The 15,599-nt window shown below is 31.2% G+C and overlaps 2 protein-coding genes across 3 annotated transcripts in view; one reads left to right on the top strand and one right to left on the bottom strand.

The window, feature by feature from the left end:
* Positions 1-2,547: 2,547 nt before the first annotated feature.
* On the bottom strand, positions 2,548-6,388 carry LOC146537527 (lipase member H-A-like). Its single transcript, XM_085188235.1, has 4 exons — positions 6,226-6,388; positions 4,794-4,912; positions 4,310-4,491; positions 2,548-3,261 (listed from the first exon to the last, which is right to left on the bottom strand). Exons 1-4 carry the CDS (start codon positions 6,326-6,328, stop codon positions 2,580-2,582), a joined length of 1,086 nt encoding a protein of 361 aa, XP_085044361.1. The 5' UTR covers positions 6,329-6,388; the 3' UTR covers positions 2,548-2,579.
* Positions 6,389-9,704: 3,316 nt separating this feature from the next.
* The window catches only part of LOC146537526 (uncharacterized), a 78,214-nt gene continuing 72,319 nt past the window's right edge, over positions 9,705-15,599 (top strand). For both annotated transcript variants that reach the window (XM_085188033.1, XM_085188034.1), the window contains exon 1: positions 9,705-9,892. The gene's annotated coding sequence lies outside the window, so the exon portion shown is untranslated. The remainder of the gene's footprint in view (positions 9,893-15,599) is intronic.

Below are 15,599 nucleotides of genomic sequence, written 5' to 3'. Positions count from 1 at the left end.
CCACTAGTATAGTATATAGGTGGTGCACTAATACACAACCTAAGACGGAATTCTTTTCTATATGTCAAAACATTTTTTAAAGCAAAGAAAAACAATTAATTAATAAAATTTATTTTCTTAAACTTTACCAGACACTTGCTTAATCTTTGTAGAGTGCCAGATGCAGCCAGACCTTAGTAATGTTAGAAATCTGAAAATTTCTCTGCGTCTGTTTCTTTTCAGATTCAGTATACCCAACACTAGTAAGTAATATGAAATTTGGATGGTGATTACTTTAGCAATTATTAGTATTAGATAATATTTCTTCTAGAACGTTCTGAAGGTAAATATTAACCACCACCCAAGTGCTTTACCCAATTCACGACCTGTGCTAGAAAGATATATTAAAAAATATATATTAGGGGCATTTAACAATGTAATACATAGAACACAAAACAATTAATTTTTAAAATTTTGTCTGTTTGTTGATTTTTTATTTGTTTCTTCTCTTGTTACTCTTTTTTTAAGAAAAAAATTAAAACAACATACAATATCGTATCCTATCCTATATCTTATAAAACAAAGTCGCTTTTCGTGTCTGTCTGAACTTTCTAACTCTTCTTCTTCTAAACCACCCAACGGATTTTTATGCGGTTTTCACCATTAGGTCGAGTATTTCGCAGGGAAGGTTTATATATAGTTTATTATTTGTACATTCTTATGTAAATTAACATAAATACGATAAATATGTATAAAGTCCTACCCGTTGAGACACTTTCGCGCATGCGCTGCTTTAATGGTAAGTACTACATGAAAAAAATGTAGTGGATTATTGTTCCTCTTAATAAGATCTACAAAAAAGTCCGCGAGAGCATATTTTTATCTTTTAAGGATAACGTGTAGTGATCATATTTCTGTCTCAAAATAGTAATTTCAATATATTTTTTATTGTGAGGGATATTTTTCCATAATGGTACTAATCCTTATCCTTTAAAATACTTTATTAATTTTCTACGTTAAACGAAGATAAAATTTGCTTTACACACTATTTCGAAATTGCGAGTAGTATTAGAGAAAAACGCATTTAATTGTTGACACATCACGCCGTTGACTCATCAGCTGTGCCGACTCAAGTTTTACTTATCCCTTACTCTCAGCATATAAATAAGTATATTAGTTACGTTGGCCATTTAATGTAGATCAAAACTGTCTTTTACTGTTTTTTCATTTTAATAAGTACTTTAGAAGTTGTTACAATATCAAAACATCCTAGCTGTGAAACGCGCCCCGCGACGTTTTGCTTATACAAGCGCGTCATGAGCAGTCATCGGTGGTTCAGTGGTAGAATGCTCGCCTGCCACGCGGGCGGCCCGGGTTCGATTCCCGGCCAATGCATTCTATTTAATTTTCCTCACAGGCAGCCACGTAGTGCTTGCTTTTCATCAGGGACAGAATACCCTCTTAAGCATTAACCACAAGCTCAAAAAAAAAACCCGCCTGCCTGTATAGCAACGAAGATTTAGATGCGTTTGCACGTATTGGATAATCGGAGTTGAATGTATTATTTCAGCGCGATATATTTGGTTTCATATTTTTTGTAGTAGTTATTAGTAGGTAGGCTTTTGTTTATAATTTCTTCCGTTTAAAAATAGTCATTTAACTATCTAAAAATGGTCATTGAAATATATTTTAATAAGTACTTGAAAAGATTAGTAGCACAGATTTAAAATTTCGGTACCTACTAAAAATCCTTGCAGTGTAAAACAATTGGAAAATCCTTATTGAAACTACGAAAATGCGGATTGCATTAGGGTTTAATTAATTTTCACATTATCTTAAGTGCTTTGCAAACATACATTATATGAATAATCCAGTAGTAAAAGCGGGCGAAGCCGCAAGGGGGTCGCTAGTATTTCTATAATTGAGAAAGTATTTTTTTATTTAATAAATACCAATAGTTATTACAACGCATGCAAAAAAAGCATATTTTAGGTAGTTTTTTTTAAAAACTACCAACATTGTTATAGTTAATAAACTATTATCATAAATTAAAAAAATGTTGCGTTTTCACCTCACTATCTATACTAATATAATAAAGCGGAATAGTTTGTTTGTTTGTTTGTTTGTTTGTTTGTTTGTTTGTTTGTTTGTTTGTTTGAACGCTAAGATCTCTGGATCTACTGGATCGATTTACTTTGTTTTTATTTTGTATGAAAGCTGCATTCTTCAGAAGTGCTATAGGCTATATAATATTACATTACACATATTTACTAATAAATTAAAATACTTTCTAATTTGACATGCAATTTATTCTGCCATGTTAATAACAACCGTCGTCGCTACGCGACCGCGTCATTTTGATATTCATCCTTATGAAAATAAATATAATAGTCACTTTTAGCATTTCATCTAGATTGAAATTATATTTCTATAGAAATTATATTCTTATATTTCAAGCAGGCGTAGCCGCATCCGGGTCCGCTAGTTAATAATAATCGGCGACAAAATGTTTAATAAAAATGATAAAAAGTGAAATGTATTTTGAATAGAAAGAGAATAAAAAATGACTTTTAATTGAGTTACTTATTATAAATACGATTTCATCTCATTTCAATAATATTCTCTGCATTCAATCTTTTTGTCACCGATAAAAAATAATCATTTTCCTTTTTCAAGCCTTTCACACCTAAATAGTATGGATATCTGTTAGTAGTTGCCAAATAAAAGATACCTTCTTTATTTTTATCTGCGTTAAGACCCAACACATTTGTAACAAGTGGTTTTCTATCATAGCATTGTCTATTCCTAGCTTGTTGTACAGAATCACATTGTATCGCTATGAAAGAATTTCGGTGTGTCAACGCTGTCATCCACAAAATATAGGATCTAACATGAGAGCAAAAAGAGCTACATAATAACCAATAAAATTCGCCTGGCTGATTCTCTCCGCCATTGACATAATAAGTAACATGTCCAACAGGCGCTGCCATCCCCATATTATCTATATTTGTACTGATAACCTCGACGAAATCGGCATCACTCTTATCAATACGTTCATCTGGTCCAAGATTCCGAAAACATGGACCAGCTGGATCTAAACCTGTGATCCTTGATAGTTTAGTTCCAGTTAGTTTGTAGAAATTCTTCGCAACAAAGCTAGCTGTTTGTCCACCGAGGCTTAAGCCTATAAGTTCTGTCTTTTTTGGGTCTAGCCCTAGTTCTGTTAGGTCTGCTATCATTTTGGCTGCATTTTTACCAACTGGTCTCATAAAACGGGCAGCACTGAAATGGTATATAAACATTATATAATAAATATTACAATAAAATAATAAGTATATATTTGAAAATAATAATTTCAAATTAACGATAGTTTTTCCATTCTGGGTTGCAGAACTTAATATTAAACTTCACTTACTGGTAATGGAATAGTGGAATTAATATGTACATAAAGGATCAATGTAGAGAAGCCTTTTATTTAGATTAATAGTAATAGGATTTATTTTTATATAAAGAATGTATTATTAAGTGAAAGATAAGTGATAATATTTTAACGAAACCGGAATTAATGTTTAGAAAAAGTAACAAATGAAATTTTATTTGCGCATTGTATTTAAAAGGACATTTTTTGCCATTCAACATAATATATCTGTAATTCACCGAAGCGGGGAGGAATACATATAACATGAACGAATACGAAGTGGACGCGGAAAGGCGTATTGCTGGCAGAAACAGAGTAAGCGGTGCGTTAGCTACATTGATACAATACAGTGTTAGCATAGGCATAGGGCAGAAAGAGAAACCGGGGTATTATTTAAAACAATAGAAAAAAAATGATGTAGAGATGTGATGTGAAGAGAGTAACAGCGAGGACATCACGATGAGAATAGAAGAACGTGCTCAGGTTGTTTGGACACGTAAAACGAATGAGTGATGAAAGAATACCAAAATAGGTTTATGAAGTAAAAGTGTGCTGTGAAATGTAGACGGAGACCTTCGAAAACACAGGTTCAACTATATTGGGAGGAAAGGAGAGACCGCACCGCATTTTACGCTTCTTTCTGCTTGGCTAACCCGTAAAAGATATTTATTTACGGTATTTTTTTTGTTATTTTTTTAGCTTCACGCTGCAGGGTAGGCAGAGCGATCCTAGAAAATTAGTGTCAAGATTCTCCGTTCCCATTGAGATTCTTCTGTTGTCCACTTTGGACAGAATTCTGGAGGCTTTGCGTTTTGACTGTTGAGTGGTTGTTTATTTTCGTTTCAAAGTCTACAAAAATAAACTATAAGGCTTCAATGTTTTTTAACCAAAACATATTGAATAACATCTTACCGAGGATACTCCATTGTAGTAAACATATTAGTATCTAACAATAGAACGTTATAGCCTATGTTTTTGTATGCATTCGATATGAACAAGGCGGGTGGAAAATCGGGGCTATCTAAAAAACCGCCTACATAAATCATAGTCTTTTTCTCGAAATTTATAACAGGATCTTTTGTGAGCTCTTTCATCTGAAAACAAAATATAATAAAAATGTTTATATTTCAGTATAAAAATAATTGTGATATGAGAAATCAAAATCTTTTTGGGTTGGATAGTCAATTTATAGAAAAAAGCTATCACACAATAATATCTTTGATTTTCGCGACCATTACACATTTTAAATAAGACTCTTCAATCGGATGTTCCAAAAATAAATAAAACTAAGTATAAACAATTATTTTAACCTTACGTTTTTCACCGGGAGAAAGTTGTAAAACTAATAAATATAAAACTCTAGTCAGTTTTTGATATATATTTAAAAAAATTATACCTGATTATAAGTATATTTTCTACGAACGATATTTAACCCACTGCCGGAAACAAATACCGATAAAGTTAAATGTTTTAAACTTTTCTTTGTTATAAATGCGTCGCGAGTTGATCCTGGACCTGAAAATGACAATTATATAATAATTAACAGTTTTAGCTTTTTCCCATACAGCAGGGAAGACAGAAAGAATCTAGTGTTAAAGAACTTCGTTCCTTATTTTCTTCTCCATTTTTGGGACGTTGCATGCGGAGAAATGAAACTATTATAATTATTCGCACAAGTGGAGATAAAACCCATTACTATCACAAACATTTTCTCTAATTTTTTCAAATAAATTCGTATTTAAATACGAGCGTTTCTACTTTTATGTAGGTGATTATAGTTTTCATGTACCTTTAGCTTGCTCTACGTCTAAAAGGGCCACATTTTCAGGTTAATAAGTACGCATACCATTCCTACGTCCCAATAACGTATGTCTGGGGGCTCTGAGATCTTAGACTATAACGCCCGATTTTATTTTAATAGAGCCGGGTGGTTAAATATAAATAATTATAATACAAACATTTCCTCAAGTAGAAATCGAACCCATAACAGTCTTCTTTACAGTCAGACGTTGTTCCACTGCGCAACGATAGCCTTAACGTCATACAAAACAAATGAATGCAATAAAAATAAATTACATACTAGTAGATAATATTATAAATATAAGACAAGTATAATAGTAACCTAATGTGACTCCTAATGCTTTTATTGTTTACAACTCTAGTGACAAAAAGTCTATATTTTTCTTCCTCAATTATCTCTTATTGTGTTAAGTAAATAGCTCATACAAAGAATAATACGCGAAACAAACGAGTTTTCCTTTTCTAGTCATTCAGTCATGGTCATTCAGTAAATTGTTAAGTATTAACTTAACATTTTCCCCCATTACAACTTACGCAGAGGTACCTCTCTTAGTGTTAAAATACTGCGCTCTCCACTCGTAATAATTTTTTGTATAATAAAATTAATCGAACAAATATTTAATTTTTATTCAGCTACACACTCAATCCCTTATATAGCAGGGTAGTCAGTTACTCGTCAGTCGTTTCCCTTTTTCCGCCGAATTTTCGAGCTTTGCTTCGACACCAGAGCGAAGAAATTATATTATTAATTATTTCATCTCTTCGAGTTGGAATCGAACCCACTCTCTCTCACTGTAGGTAAACATAAATTGGTGAACAATGATAGTAAATTGGTGTTATTGGGATTTGGGGTCGATCCTTACTTGGAGGGAATGTATTACTATTTGTTTTTTCTCATGCAATATCTCGAATAAGACGAAACAAAGTATCTTGAAATTTTGGTATTTTTGCCTTACTAAATTAGTAAAAAAATATGAACATCTACTTTTAATAATATATATTTTTTTAAATAAAATAAAATTACTTACAATCTGCCAAAAATCCTGCAGGATACCCTTCTATTTGTTTTGAACTATTCATCGCTAGGCTTGTGCTTACAAAAACTATAATACACAATAGTAAATAATACATTTTATTATTTTTTTAACTTTTTACAGTTAAAAAAAATTGTAGGCACGTCTTCTCTTGCACTTATTCTAATATCTAATGTACGTTCAAGTTAATTCCATGTCCTTTATAAAAACAATATGCGTAATGCAGTTATCATTTATAAAGAATATTAATATTTTTCGTACAAATATTAAATCCAATTATTATTTCGTAATTCGTAAATATCAAGCTTTAAATATGAAAAACTATAAGAGTTATTCAAGAAAATCTCAGAATGCTCTGTGTTGGGATTTTGGCAGTATTCAAAGAAAAACCAGGAGGAGAACGCCAGTGGTGGCGCAGGGGCACAAAGTGTGACTGTAAAATCGAAAAAATAATTCATTTCTTCAAGTGGGGATCGAACCTACAACCGTCTTGTTACATTCACCCTTGTACCCCTGCACCAATAGCACCTTAGTTAATTATTTAATAATGAATCTATTAACTACATAGTGCTATTTTAAACTAAATAACTATTTAATACAAAGTAAAGATAATATAGATGCTAGATGGGGTGACGATATCCGTAAAGTGGCGGGCAGCGGCTGGATGCGAAGAGCTGAAGATCGAGCTCAGTGGCGTGCCATTGGAGAGGCCTATGTCCAGCAGTGGACGAGGACAGGCTGATGATGATGATGATGATGATGAAAGATAATATTTTATCATTCAGTTTATAATAAATACTCGTTGTTTTATGTTTATCATCTATGAAAAGAATAAGGTACGCACGGTAGAGTAGGGTAGGCGTCGCCATTTTTAATTTTAGGGCAGTAATTGCGGGTATAATTTAGAAAATGCTTTGTAATATTATTATTCTTAAAAAAATAGTTAATTTTATGTCGCTGAGATTTGTGGTTTTTTTTTTATATTTAAAAAACATTACGTGTATGAAATAATGATAGAATAAGGGAATTGGAATAGAGATCGTATGAAAAAGGATATTATAGGCTAAGCTGCTTTTATGAGATATCGAAATTAGATTTAAATTTTTAATGTATTCAATTCTTAATTTAGAGTCTTAATATATTCAAAAAATGATCATCGATCAACCCTGAAAACTTAAGAAGAATGAGATTTTCACCATTTAAAACGCATTGCAGGCGAAAAACCCTTGCAGCTAACAAAGCTAAGACGACAATAAGGACTATTCACTATTAATTAATATAATTTAGAAATCATAATAAGACAAGTTCAAAAATATAATATTATGGTTCAAGGAATGCAACAATCTGCATTAGGTATCGCTTTAGTAAGAAATAACGTTTATTACAGTCATTAGTAGTTGTTAATTGTCATGTTTATTGTAGCACTATAAAATATTGCTATTTTTTAACTACGTAATTTTAATGTATATTATATTTTTTATAAATATTTTTATTAAAAAAAAAATGTTTCCTTATTTCATTCATTATTTTACAAAGAGTATAATGTACATATTAAATAATTCATCTGAAATTTTAGATGAGTTCAGTTAATCTATCAACATGAACATTTTCAACATCGTTACAAATCTTTGTGGTTTTTTAGAAGTTATATAATTGATGTTTTTATATTAAATTGTTAAATGGTAATAAATAAATAAATAAATAATAATAATATCGTATCAGAATGTGTGAACGTATCAAGTTGAAATTAGTATCAAATATAGATCTACGGTATCTTGGAGCACAAAAAAATTAAGCTTCTAAATCTAAATCAAATTCTAAATCAAAGCAATCAAAAACTATGAACCCAACTGCATCATCATGCAGTTTTCCTGCATTTGCATGAAGTGAGAATTAACAATATTAATAAAAGAAAAAATATGGAAAGTGATAATTAATAGGCTTTTATAGAAAAAAATCTTTACACATTTATATTTGTACCTCATTTCATACAAGGTCAGTCGTGGAGCACGGACACAAGCGTGCGACTGTAAGCGCGAAAAGTTGAGGCTTTCTTGTTTTCATTTTAATTTACCTCATGTAGGACGAACCAGACATGAGTGAAACTTGAACACCCAAATCGTTGCTAAATGGTAAACCTGGTAGAAGAAACCGTCGGAGACCAAAACTCAGATGGATGGCCGTAGTCAGTGTGTATTTCTATTTAGATAGGAATAACCATAATCGTCCTTTTATAATACTATATTATCATGATACAATTATATTTTAAGATTGTTTTGCATGTTGCCCCTATAATGAGACATTTTGAACTACACACAATCACACACACTTAAAAAACTAAATATTTTTAGTAATAATATTTATTTACTAATAATTATATGATTCAGACTAATTATACGTAAATATAGAGTAATAAAAATATTTTTAAAGTACAAAACAATGTTATATATTTGCGCCGGCTAATTTTGTAACAGCAAAACAGTAAAATAATTTTATTGCTATTCTCAATGGATAGGCGCTATGATTTTTTTTATACATATTGTTTAATTTCAAAAGTTTATTCATAAACAATCTAGTTTCACGTTCAGTTCTGTGTTTACTATAAAGATATATATTATATATCAATACAGGATCCACGTCCAGGGTTCCTGACCTGTCACGGGGGCATTTCCATGACCATGACCGAATCTCTGAAACAATTATATATAGTAATTTGTTGCAATTTATATTACTTTACTACCGTCCCCAAATTTCTACTACTACTAGATTCCCGCTGTATCCTTAGGGGGGTAGTCAGATAGAACGGAGCGCCAAACACTACAATCCCTGCATACCTCTTTCACGTCGGCCATTGTCATCATTTTCTTCATATGCCCTCCGGGGGGGTCCTCCTACTTTTTACATGACCTCCTCCGTATCTTTGTCCTTTGTTACTGTGTTTTCGAAGATCAATCCTTATAAGTTTTATCTTCCCCCTTTAAACTAGTAAATCTTTAACCCAAATTATATTAATGTTAATTGACGTCAATTAAACTGAATATGCTTTTAATATTTCTCGTAAGTCATTTCATTAAATACGTTCTCATCTTAAAGACGTTGACCATTAAAATGAAACGTTAGATTAGCCTAATCAATCATAAGTTCTTAGAAACTGATCCTTCTTAGAAACACATTTTTAGTAGTAATTTTATTTTAGTACATCTGTTGTCTTAAGGAAAAAATCTATATTTTGTACGCAAGCTGAAGTTTGTGTAGTATAAGAGGCGCCCTTGGGACTTTGTGAAATCTAAAAAAAATCCTGCTTAGAATTCAGTGTCTCAACACTATATTCTCTACGATTACGAGAGATGTGTGCAGCAAAAGGAAAACTTATACAAACAACACATACATAATTACGTTGTATGAAGTCGTAATATTGACTTGTAATAAATCGGGCTATTATTAACAGATCTACACTATAGCATTTCCTCCCACCTCGCAGCACAGCCAGTCTTAGTAGCGCGCGACAGGGTGCGCACGCGCATGTCGGACTTTACACTCGACGAAGTTGATAGCGAATCGAATTCACTTTTACGATATTGTGTAGTGACAGTTTCAGTGATATTATTGTAGTGTCTAAGTTCTCTTTCTTTCTTTTAATGTGACAGCTGTTTTTAACAAGGTAAGATTTTTTTTTCTTATTTTTTCAATGAAATTTAAGTAATAAGCAATTATTTGCTTTATTATTTAATAGTTATGTGTTTATCGTGTCATATTTTTTTAATTTGACGATTAACTCATAATATTTGTACCTTTATATAATTGTTCTACACCATGTATAGATTTTCCTATTTATTCAACAATTGTATGGTTTTTCTAAGAACAATCGCTTGACAGACAAGTAATAAATCATTCTACAAACGTTTTTAGCATAGCTTCATTGCATATTAGTACACGTAAGAGGTTGTTTTAAAGTTATGATATCATATCAGATCGTCAAATGATCGTTTATATAAAAACATATAAATATATGAAAAGTATATAAAAAGTTAAGTTTTACATCGTTGAAATAACATAAAACTCATGTAAAAAAATACAAAATGGAAATAAAATAGTAAAATTTAAACCTATTTAATTTTCACGTACCTGTCTATGTTTATAATAAATTTGAACATTTAGGTCGCGATTGATGTTTTTCCGTACGAAACTTACTTTGTTGTTTAAACACACATTCTACTCGCAAGGACAAGTGGAATTTCTTAACTAGATTGGCTGTATCGAATTACAATTTATAATTAGCGCCTAAATTATAATATATCGATTCGTAACTATTCAATAATAATTAATGCAAATTTTGATTGATTATTTACGATTACGTTAAAATCGATTTTTGTTGCCAATTCTTTGTAAATATTGAATGATATTTTATTTTTTAATATACTAGTAGTATGTTTATTACGTGTAACATTTCGCTTTTACACAATCATGACACCACTTGAGTAAATATGTAAATAAAATTTGCAACATTTACTTGCCCATATTACAAAAAAAAAAATCAATTATTAATAATTTTGTTAACTAGCTATATTATTTTTACGAATTTTAAATCCTAAATAAAATTTAATACTTAAAACTACTACAAAACTAAATATAAATTTAAAATGTGTTAAATTTTCAATAAAATATTTTCGAATTATCAAAATTTCGAATCCACTCTTACCGCACCGGCAACAGGTGTAGATCGTCGCCACCGACCCGGAACGGTGCTTGCCGTCAAACGGTAACCATTGTGCGTCTGTTTACACTCAGCTTCCTTTATTATTTACTACTTTTTCTTTATAATTGTATAAGATATTATAGTTTATTAGATATGATGATGTAGGTATTAAAGCTTTTTTATTGTAGATTTTCACTGCATCACGCATACAGCAGGGTGAGCAAAGGGATTCTAGTGTTAAGACACTCTGTTCTTATGTTTTTCGATATTTTAAACCAAAATATACAATGTTATAATATCTCCATGAAAAGCACGACTAACTCATAGGAAAAAGTAAATACTTGTATGGGGAACACATTTCTTATTATACGAAATTGAATCTTTTGAATTGTTATTACTAACCGGTACATTAATATAAATATAACATGAAAATCTTCTTAATATATACAGGTACCCTTACATAAATTTGTTTTACTATTAACATATTTGATTATACTCTACCTACAGTATACATAATTTATCTAAAAAATATATTGTATTCTCATTAAATTATACTGTAATAATAATAGATTTTTAATGATTTTTTATTAACAGATAGTTTATTAAAGATTTTAACCTAACATTAAATATTATGTAAGTTTATTTAACATTAACAGTAAAAAGCAGGTGGCTGTCATACCGCAAGCCCGCCGACCCGGAAAGGCTGCAGTTGCCAATCCTTCTGTCACACTTATAGTGGCATTACTCAAATTATTACATAAATTGTTTAACTAGTTAGAAAATTAATAATTTTATTATAGTGTAGGTGGAATATGCTATTGTATATGTGGTTGTGGATTCGAATTCAACTCGGTGACATACATTGCCTAGAGGCGAGGGTTATAATCCTGCTTAACAAGAAGTTCGTATTAGTTTTCTTAAAAAGCATTTTCATTTTCTAAAAGTAGAATAACAAATTCACGAATTTCAACTTCACGCTGTATCCCGCATATCGCAGGGTAAGCAAAGGGAACCTAGTGTTAAAACAGTCCTTTACTTACTTTTCCCGAATTTTCGACGCATTGCCTGTTGAGTGGCGGAACGTTTCCCCGAATGGGAATCAAACCCACAACCGTCACGTTACAGTCCGATGCTTGCGCCCCTGCACCACAAGTGGCTCCAAATCGCTATATAAACCTCATATAAATATCTCTGTATATAGATTATTTAGAATGATGAAGACACGTGAGCTCATCGTTGCGTAATCATTACGTGTACGTCAAGGAAAGCTTCCCTATACTGTTCGTGTTACGTATACCATAATTATATGACAATTTTTATGTTTAAAAAAAAGCTCGAATATCTTGAATATCTTTGTTATAATTAATTATATGTTAAATTGCTTAGCTTAAACAATGACAGATTGTATAAATAAATAAATTGTCTATTATTCTGATGAATCCTTCTTTCTAGTGGACACTAGATGTAGAATAAAGAAGGAAAGAGAGAAGAGAAGGAGAGTAGATTAAGAGATAAGAACAGAGATTAAAGCATACCACGTGCCACTTAAGTTACTAATCAATTATTACACCAGCATTGTAGAAAATTCTTTGCAAGTGCCCTTTATCGTAAACTTACAAAATGTGAAAACGTCATTTACTATCAATACTCTCATTTAGTTTATGGAATTATGTACATACGACTATGTAAATAAAAAACTTTAATAAGTATGATAATATCTTTTTACTTTTTTAAAGTATTATTTTACTTAGGAAAATAAAAACATATTTATTAAACGTATAAACGTATGAAATTTGAACCGTCCACAACGATTTCGAAGAGACTTGGGTTCATATGCCACTACGTAAAAAATATATATATATTTTCTAATTAAGTATGATAATAATTTTCACAGTTCCATAATAAAAAAAATCTTGAGCATATCCTATTAAAACAGTAACTCCATTCATTACTTAACGCTCAAAAAAATTTACGTCGTCTTCGAGAGATTGCATGTTTTAACAGAAAATCTAACGCAGCATTAAGTCTTAACTCTCATTATTTTTCATACCCATATTCAAATTTCAATTTTAACTTAGAACTATCACACATAGTCAAATAAATCCTAATATAATTTATTCTTATAAAATACGTAGATATAAAGAATTATATTTTTATTTAATTTCTAGGATTTTTACAAAGCGGAGTGCCTATTCTAGTAGGTTGATATAGACTCGCTGACATTATCCCGAAGGTTAACTAGTGACTTTTTCTATATCACCATTACAAGTTCGTTACATATGTAGATGTGGTTGTACATTTTATAAAAACCTTTAAGAGAAAAATAAAAATCTAAAAACTAGAGATTCCTTGCTAAAAGACGGACAAAATACAATTCTATATAGGAAAAAAAATATTAAAATATTTAAATATCTTGTGCCTAAACAACAAACATATTTATATACAGTTTAAAAAAACTAGCTAGATTAAATAGTTCTACTTTTTCAAGTTTCCATATAAAAATATACGGTAGAAATTATAATTTTAAAATGAGATCTTTTCTAAAAACTCAGTCAAAATCCTGGATCGTTAAAGCAAGCCTTGATCGTATCTCGTCTTAGAAAACCTCCCAAGTTGATGTTAAGGATGTATTTACACCTTACGGCTGCTAACAGTTCACTAAAAATATGTAGATATATAATTTTAGTTGCACGGAATGGTGACATTAAGCATTTGAAAAGAGTGATCAGTCACTGTGAATTTTAATTTCTCAAGATTTCTGCTTTATCAGATTAGGAGATCTGGTAACTAAAACGAAAAAAATATTTTAAAGTCTAGTGGCCATAAACGAATATCTAAGTTAAACCACAGGATGTAAGTTTCTAACATAACTGTTTTTTGTAACTAAAAATTTTTTACACAAGTTTTTAAAGTTAGCCACAGCTTAGATGCTTTTATTCTTAAAAAGTAACGATTTATATAAAATAAACCAAACAACCAAAATAATAGGTGACTGCCGTTATGGCGCAGGGGTACAATATCTGACTGTAAACGTAATAATTGTGGGTTCAATTGCCACTCAAGTAAATCAATTATTTTCATTTGAAGAATTAAGACTTTAGGTTCCCCAACTTTACACGCAATGGGTCCCAAAATTGGCCTCAAGGAACAGAGTCTCTTAATACTAAAACAAAACATCTAAAACAAAGATAACTCTAATATTCTAAACAAATAACTTAAAACATACGATATATCGTATCGTAACTAAAATCGTAATCAACTATGGAATCATTACCTCCAAACTAATTACTAGCAGGTTATTTGAACCTTTCGTTTAGGAAATTATATTTAACATTGTATATTAGTGGGCTATACCAACTGACGCCGCTCGTTAGTTTTTATGGTCCATCATAATATTTTTTCTTCTACTCATACCTCATGTACAAGTAAAGGATGTGTTTATTGCTTTTGATTTGGAATGTTAAAAACACACTTTCGAATAGGGTTACCAACTCTAAAGTTAATGTTAGACTAAGTTAGCTTTTGTTTTCCAAATGTCGCACGTTATTAGAATATTAGCGATCCAAATGCGGCTTCGCCTGCTTAAAGTTTGCTTTATTTTAGCCAATTTATACAAAAGCTATTGTCATTGTAAAGTTTCCTTAAATTCGTTCAGATTTTGCGTGACAGTGGAACTAATATTTACCCATCCTCACAAAGTTTTACATTTATAATATTACTTGGATATGTGTCTAGTAACGCTAGGCTAGTTAATGCTTATCGTCCACCGCCGCCGTCCACTCTACCCACTATAACCTCACGGTGCTCCTCCTCACCCGACGCAAGCCTGGTCTACGAAATCATAAAGATTCTTCCGGCTCTCCTCTAAATAAATCTCTGCTACTTAAATGAATTTAAAGTAAAGGCCTATACATATATGAGGCCTATATGAGGTCATCGTGGTGCAGCGGCACAAGGATGTGACTGTAACGCGACGGTTGTAGGTTCGATCCCCATTCGAGGAAGTGAAATATTTATTGAAATATTTAATACGTTTATATTTCCATTTTCTTCGCTCTTGTGTCGAGGCAAAGCGCGGCGTTGATTTTTGCCCCTTAAGAGCCCAAAACTGCCTCCAGAATACAGCAGAAAGTGAAGAACGGAGTGTCGTAACACTAGGTTTGCTCTGCCTACCCTGCTGTGTGCGGGACAGCGTATTTACAGCGTGAAGTAGATTTTTTCTCCTATACATAAGTATATATAAATTAAATAAAGTCTCTTTTTTCGTATAACCTTTGTGTTATTTATTTGGTTAGACAAAGAGATATTGAGAAAGATTACTCTTTTTTTTTGCCTTAGCAGCATAATAGTACTGTGGCAATTTTATATATTTATATATATTTTTTATATTTTATATATTTATTTATATCAGGATACACTAAGGAAATGTAATGTTCACTCCGTTCTTCATTTTCTGGTGAAATCTGGAGGTATTGAGGGTTGAGGTGCTGACAAACTTAACACCGCTGCTGAGAATATTAAATAAATAATTAATTTCCCCAAGCAGGAACCCATAACCATCTCGTTTAAAATCACAAGCCTGCACCCTACACTACGAGGGCGCCAATGAATTGTGAATTGTAACAATAAATTATTATTATTTATTTATTCATAAGAATAGAAAACAATCCTT

This window comes from Heliconius melpomene, chromosome 7 (genome assembly GCF_056956725.1).
Source record: "Heliconius melpomene rosina isolate 202511_hmr_F chromosome 7, ASM5695672v1, whole genome shotgun sequence".
Classification (NCBI taxonomy): domain Eukaryota; kingdom Metazoa; phylum Arthropoda; class Insecta; order Lepidoptera; family Nymphalidae; genus Heliconius; species Heliconius melpomene.
Note: the sequence above shows the minus strand (reverse complement) of the source record. Positions and strands in the feature narration are given on the sequence as shown.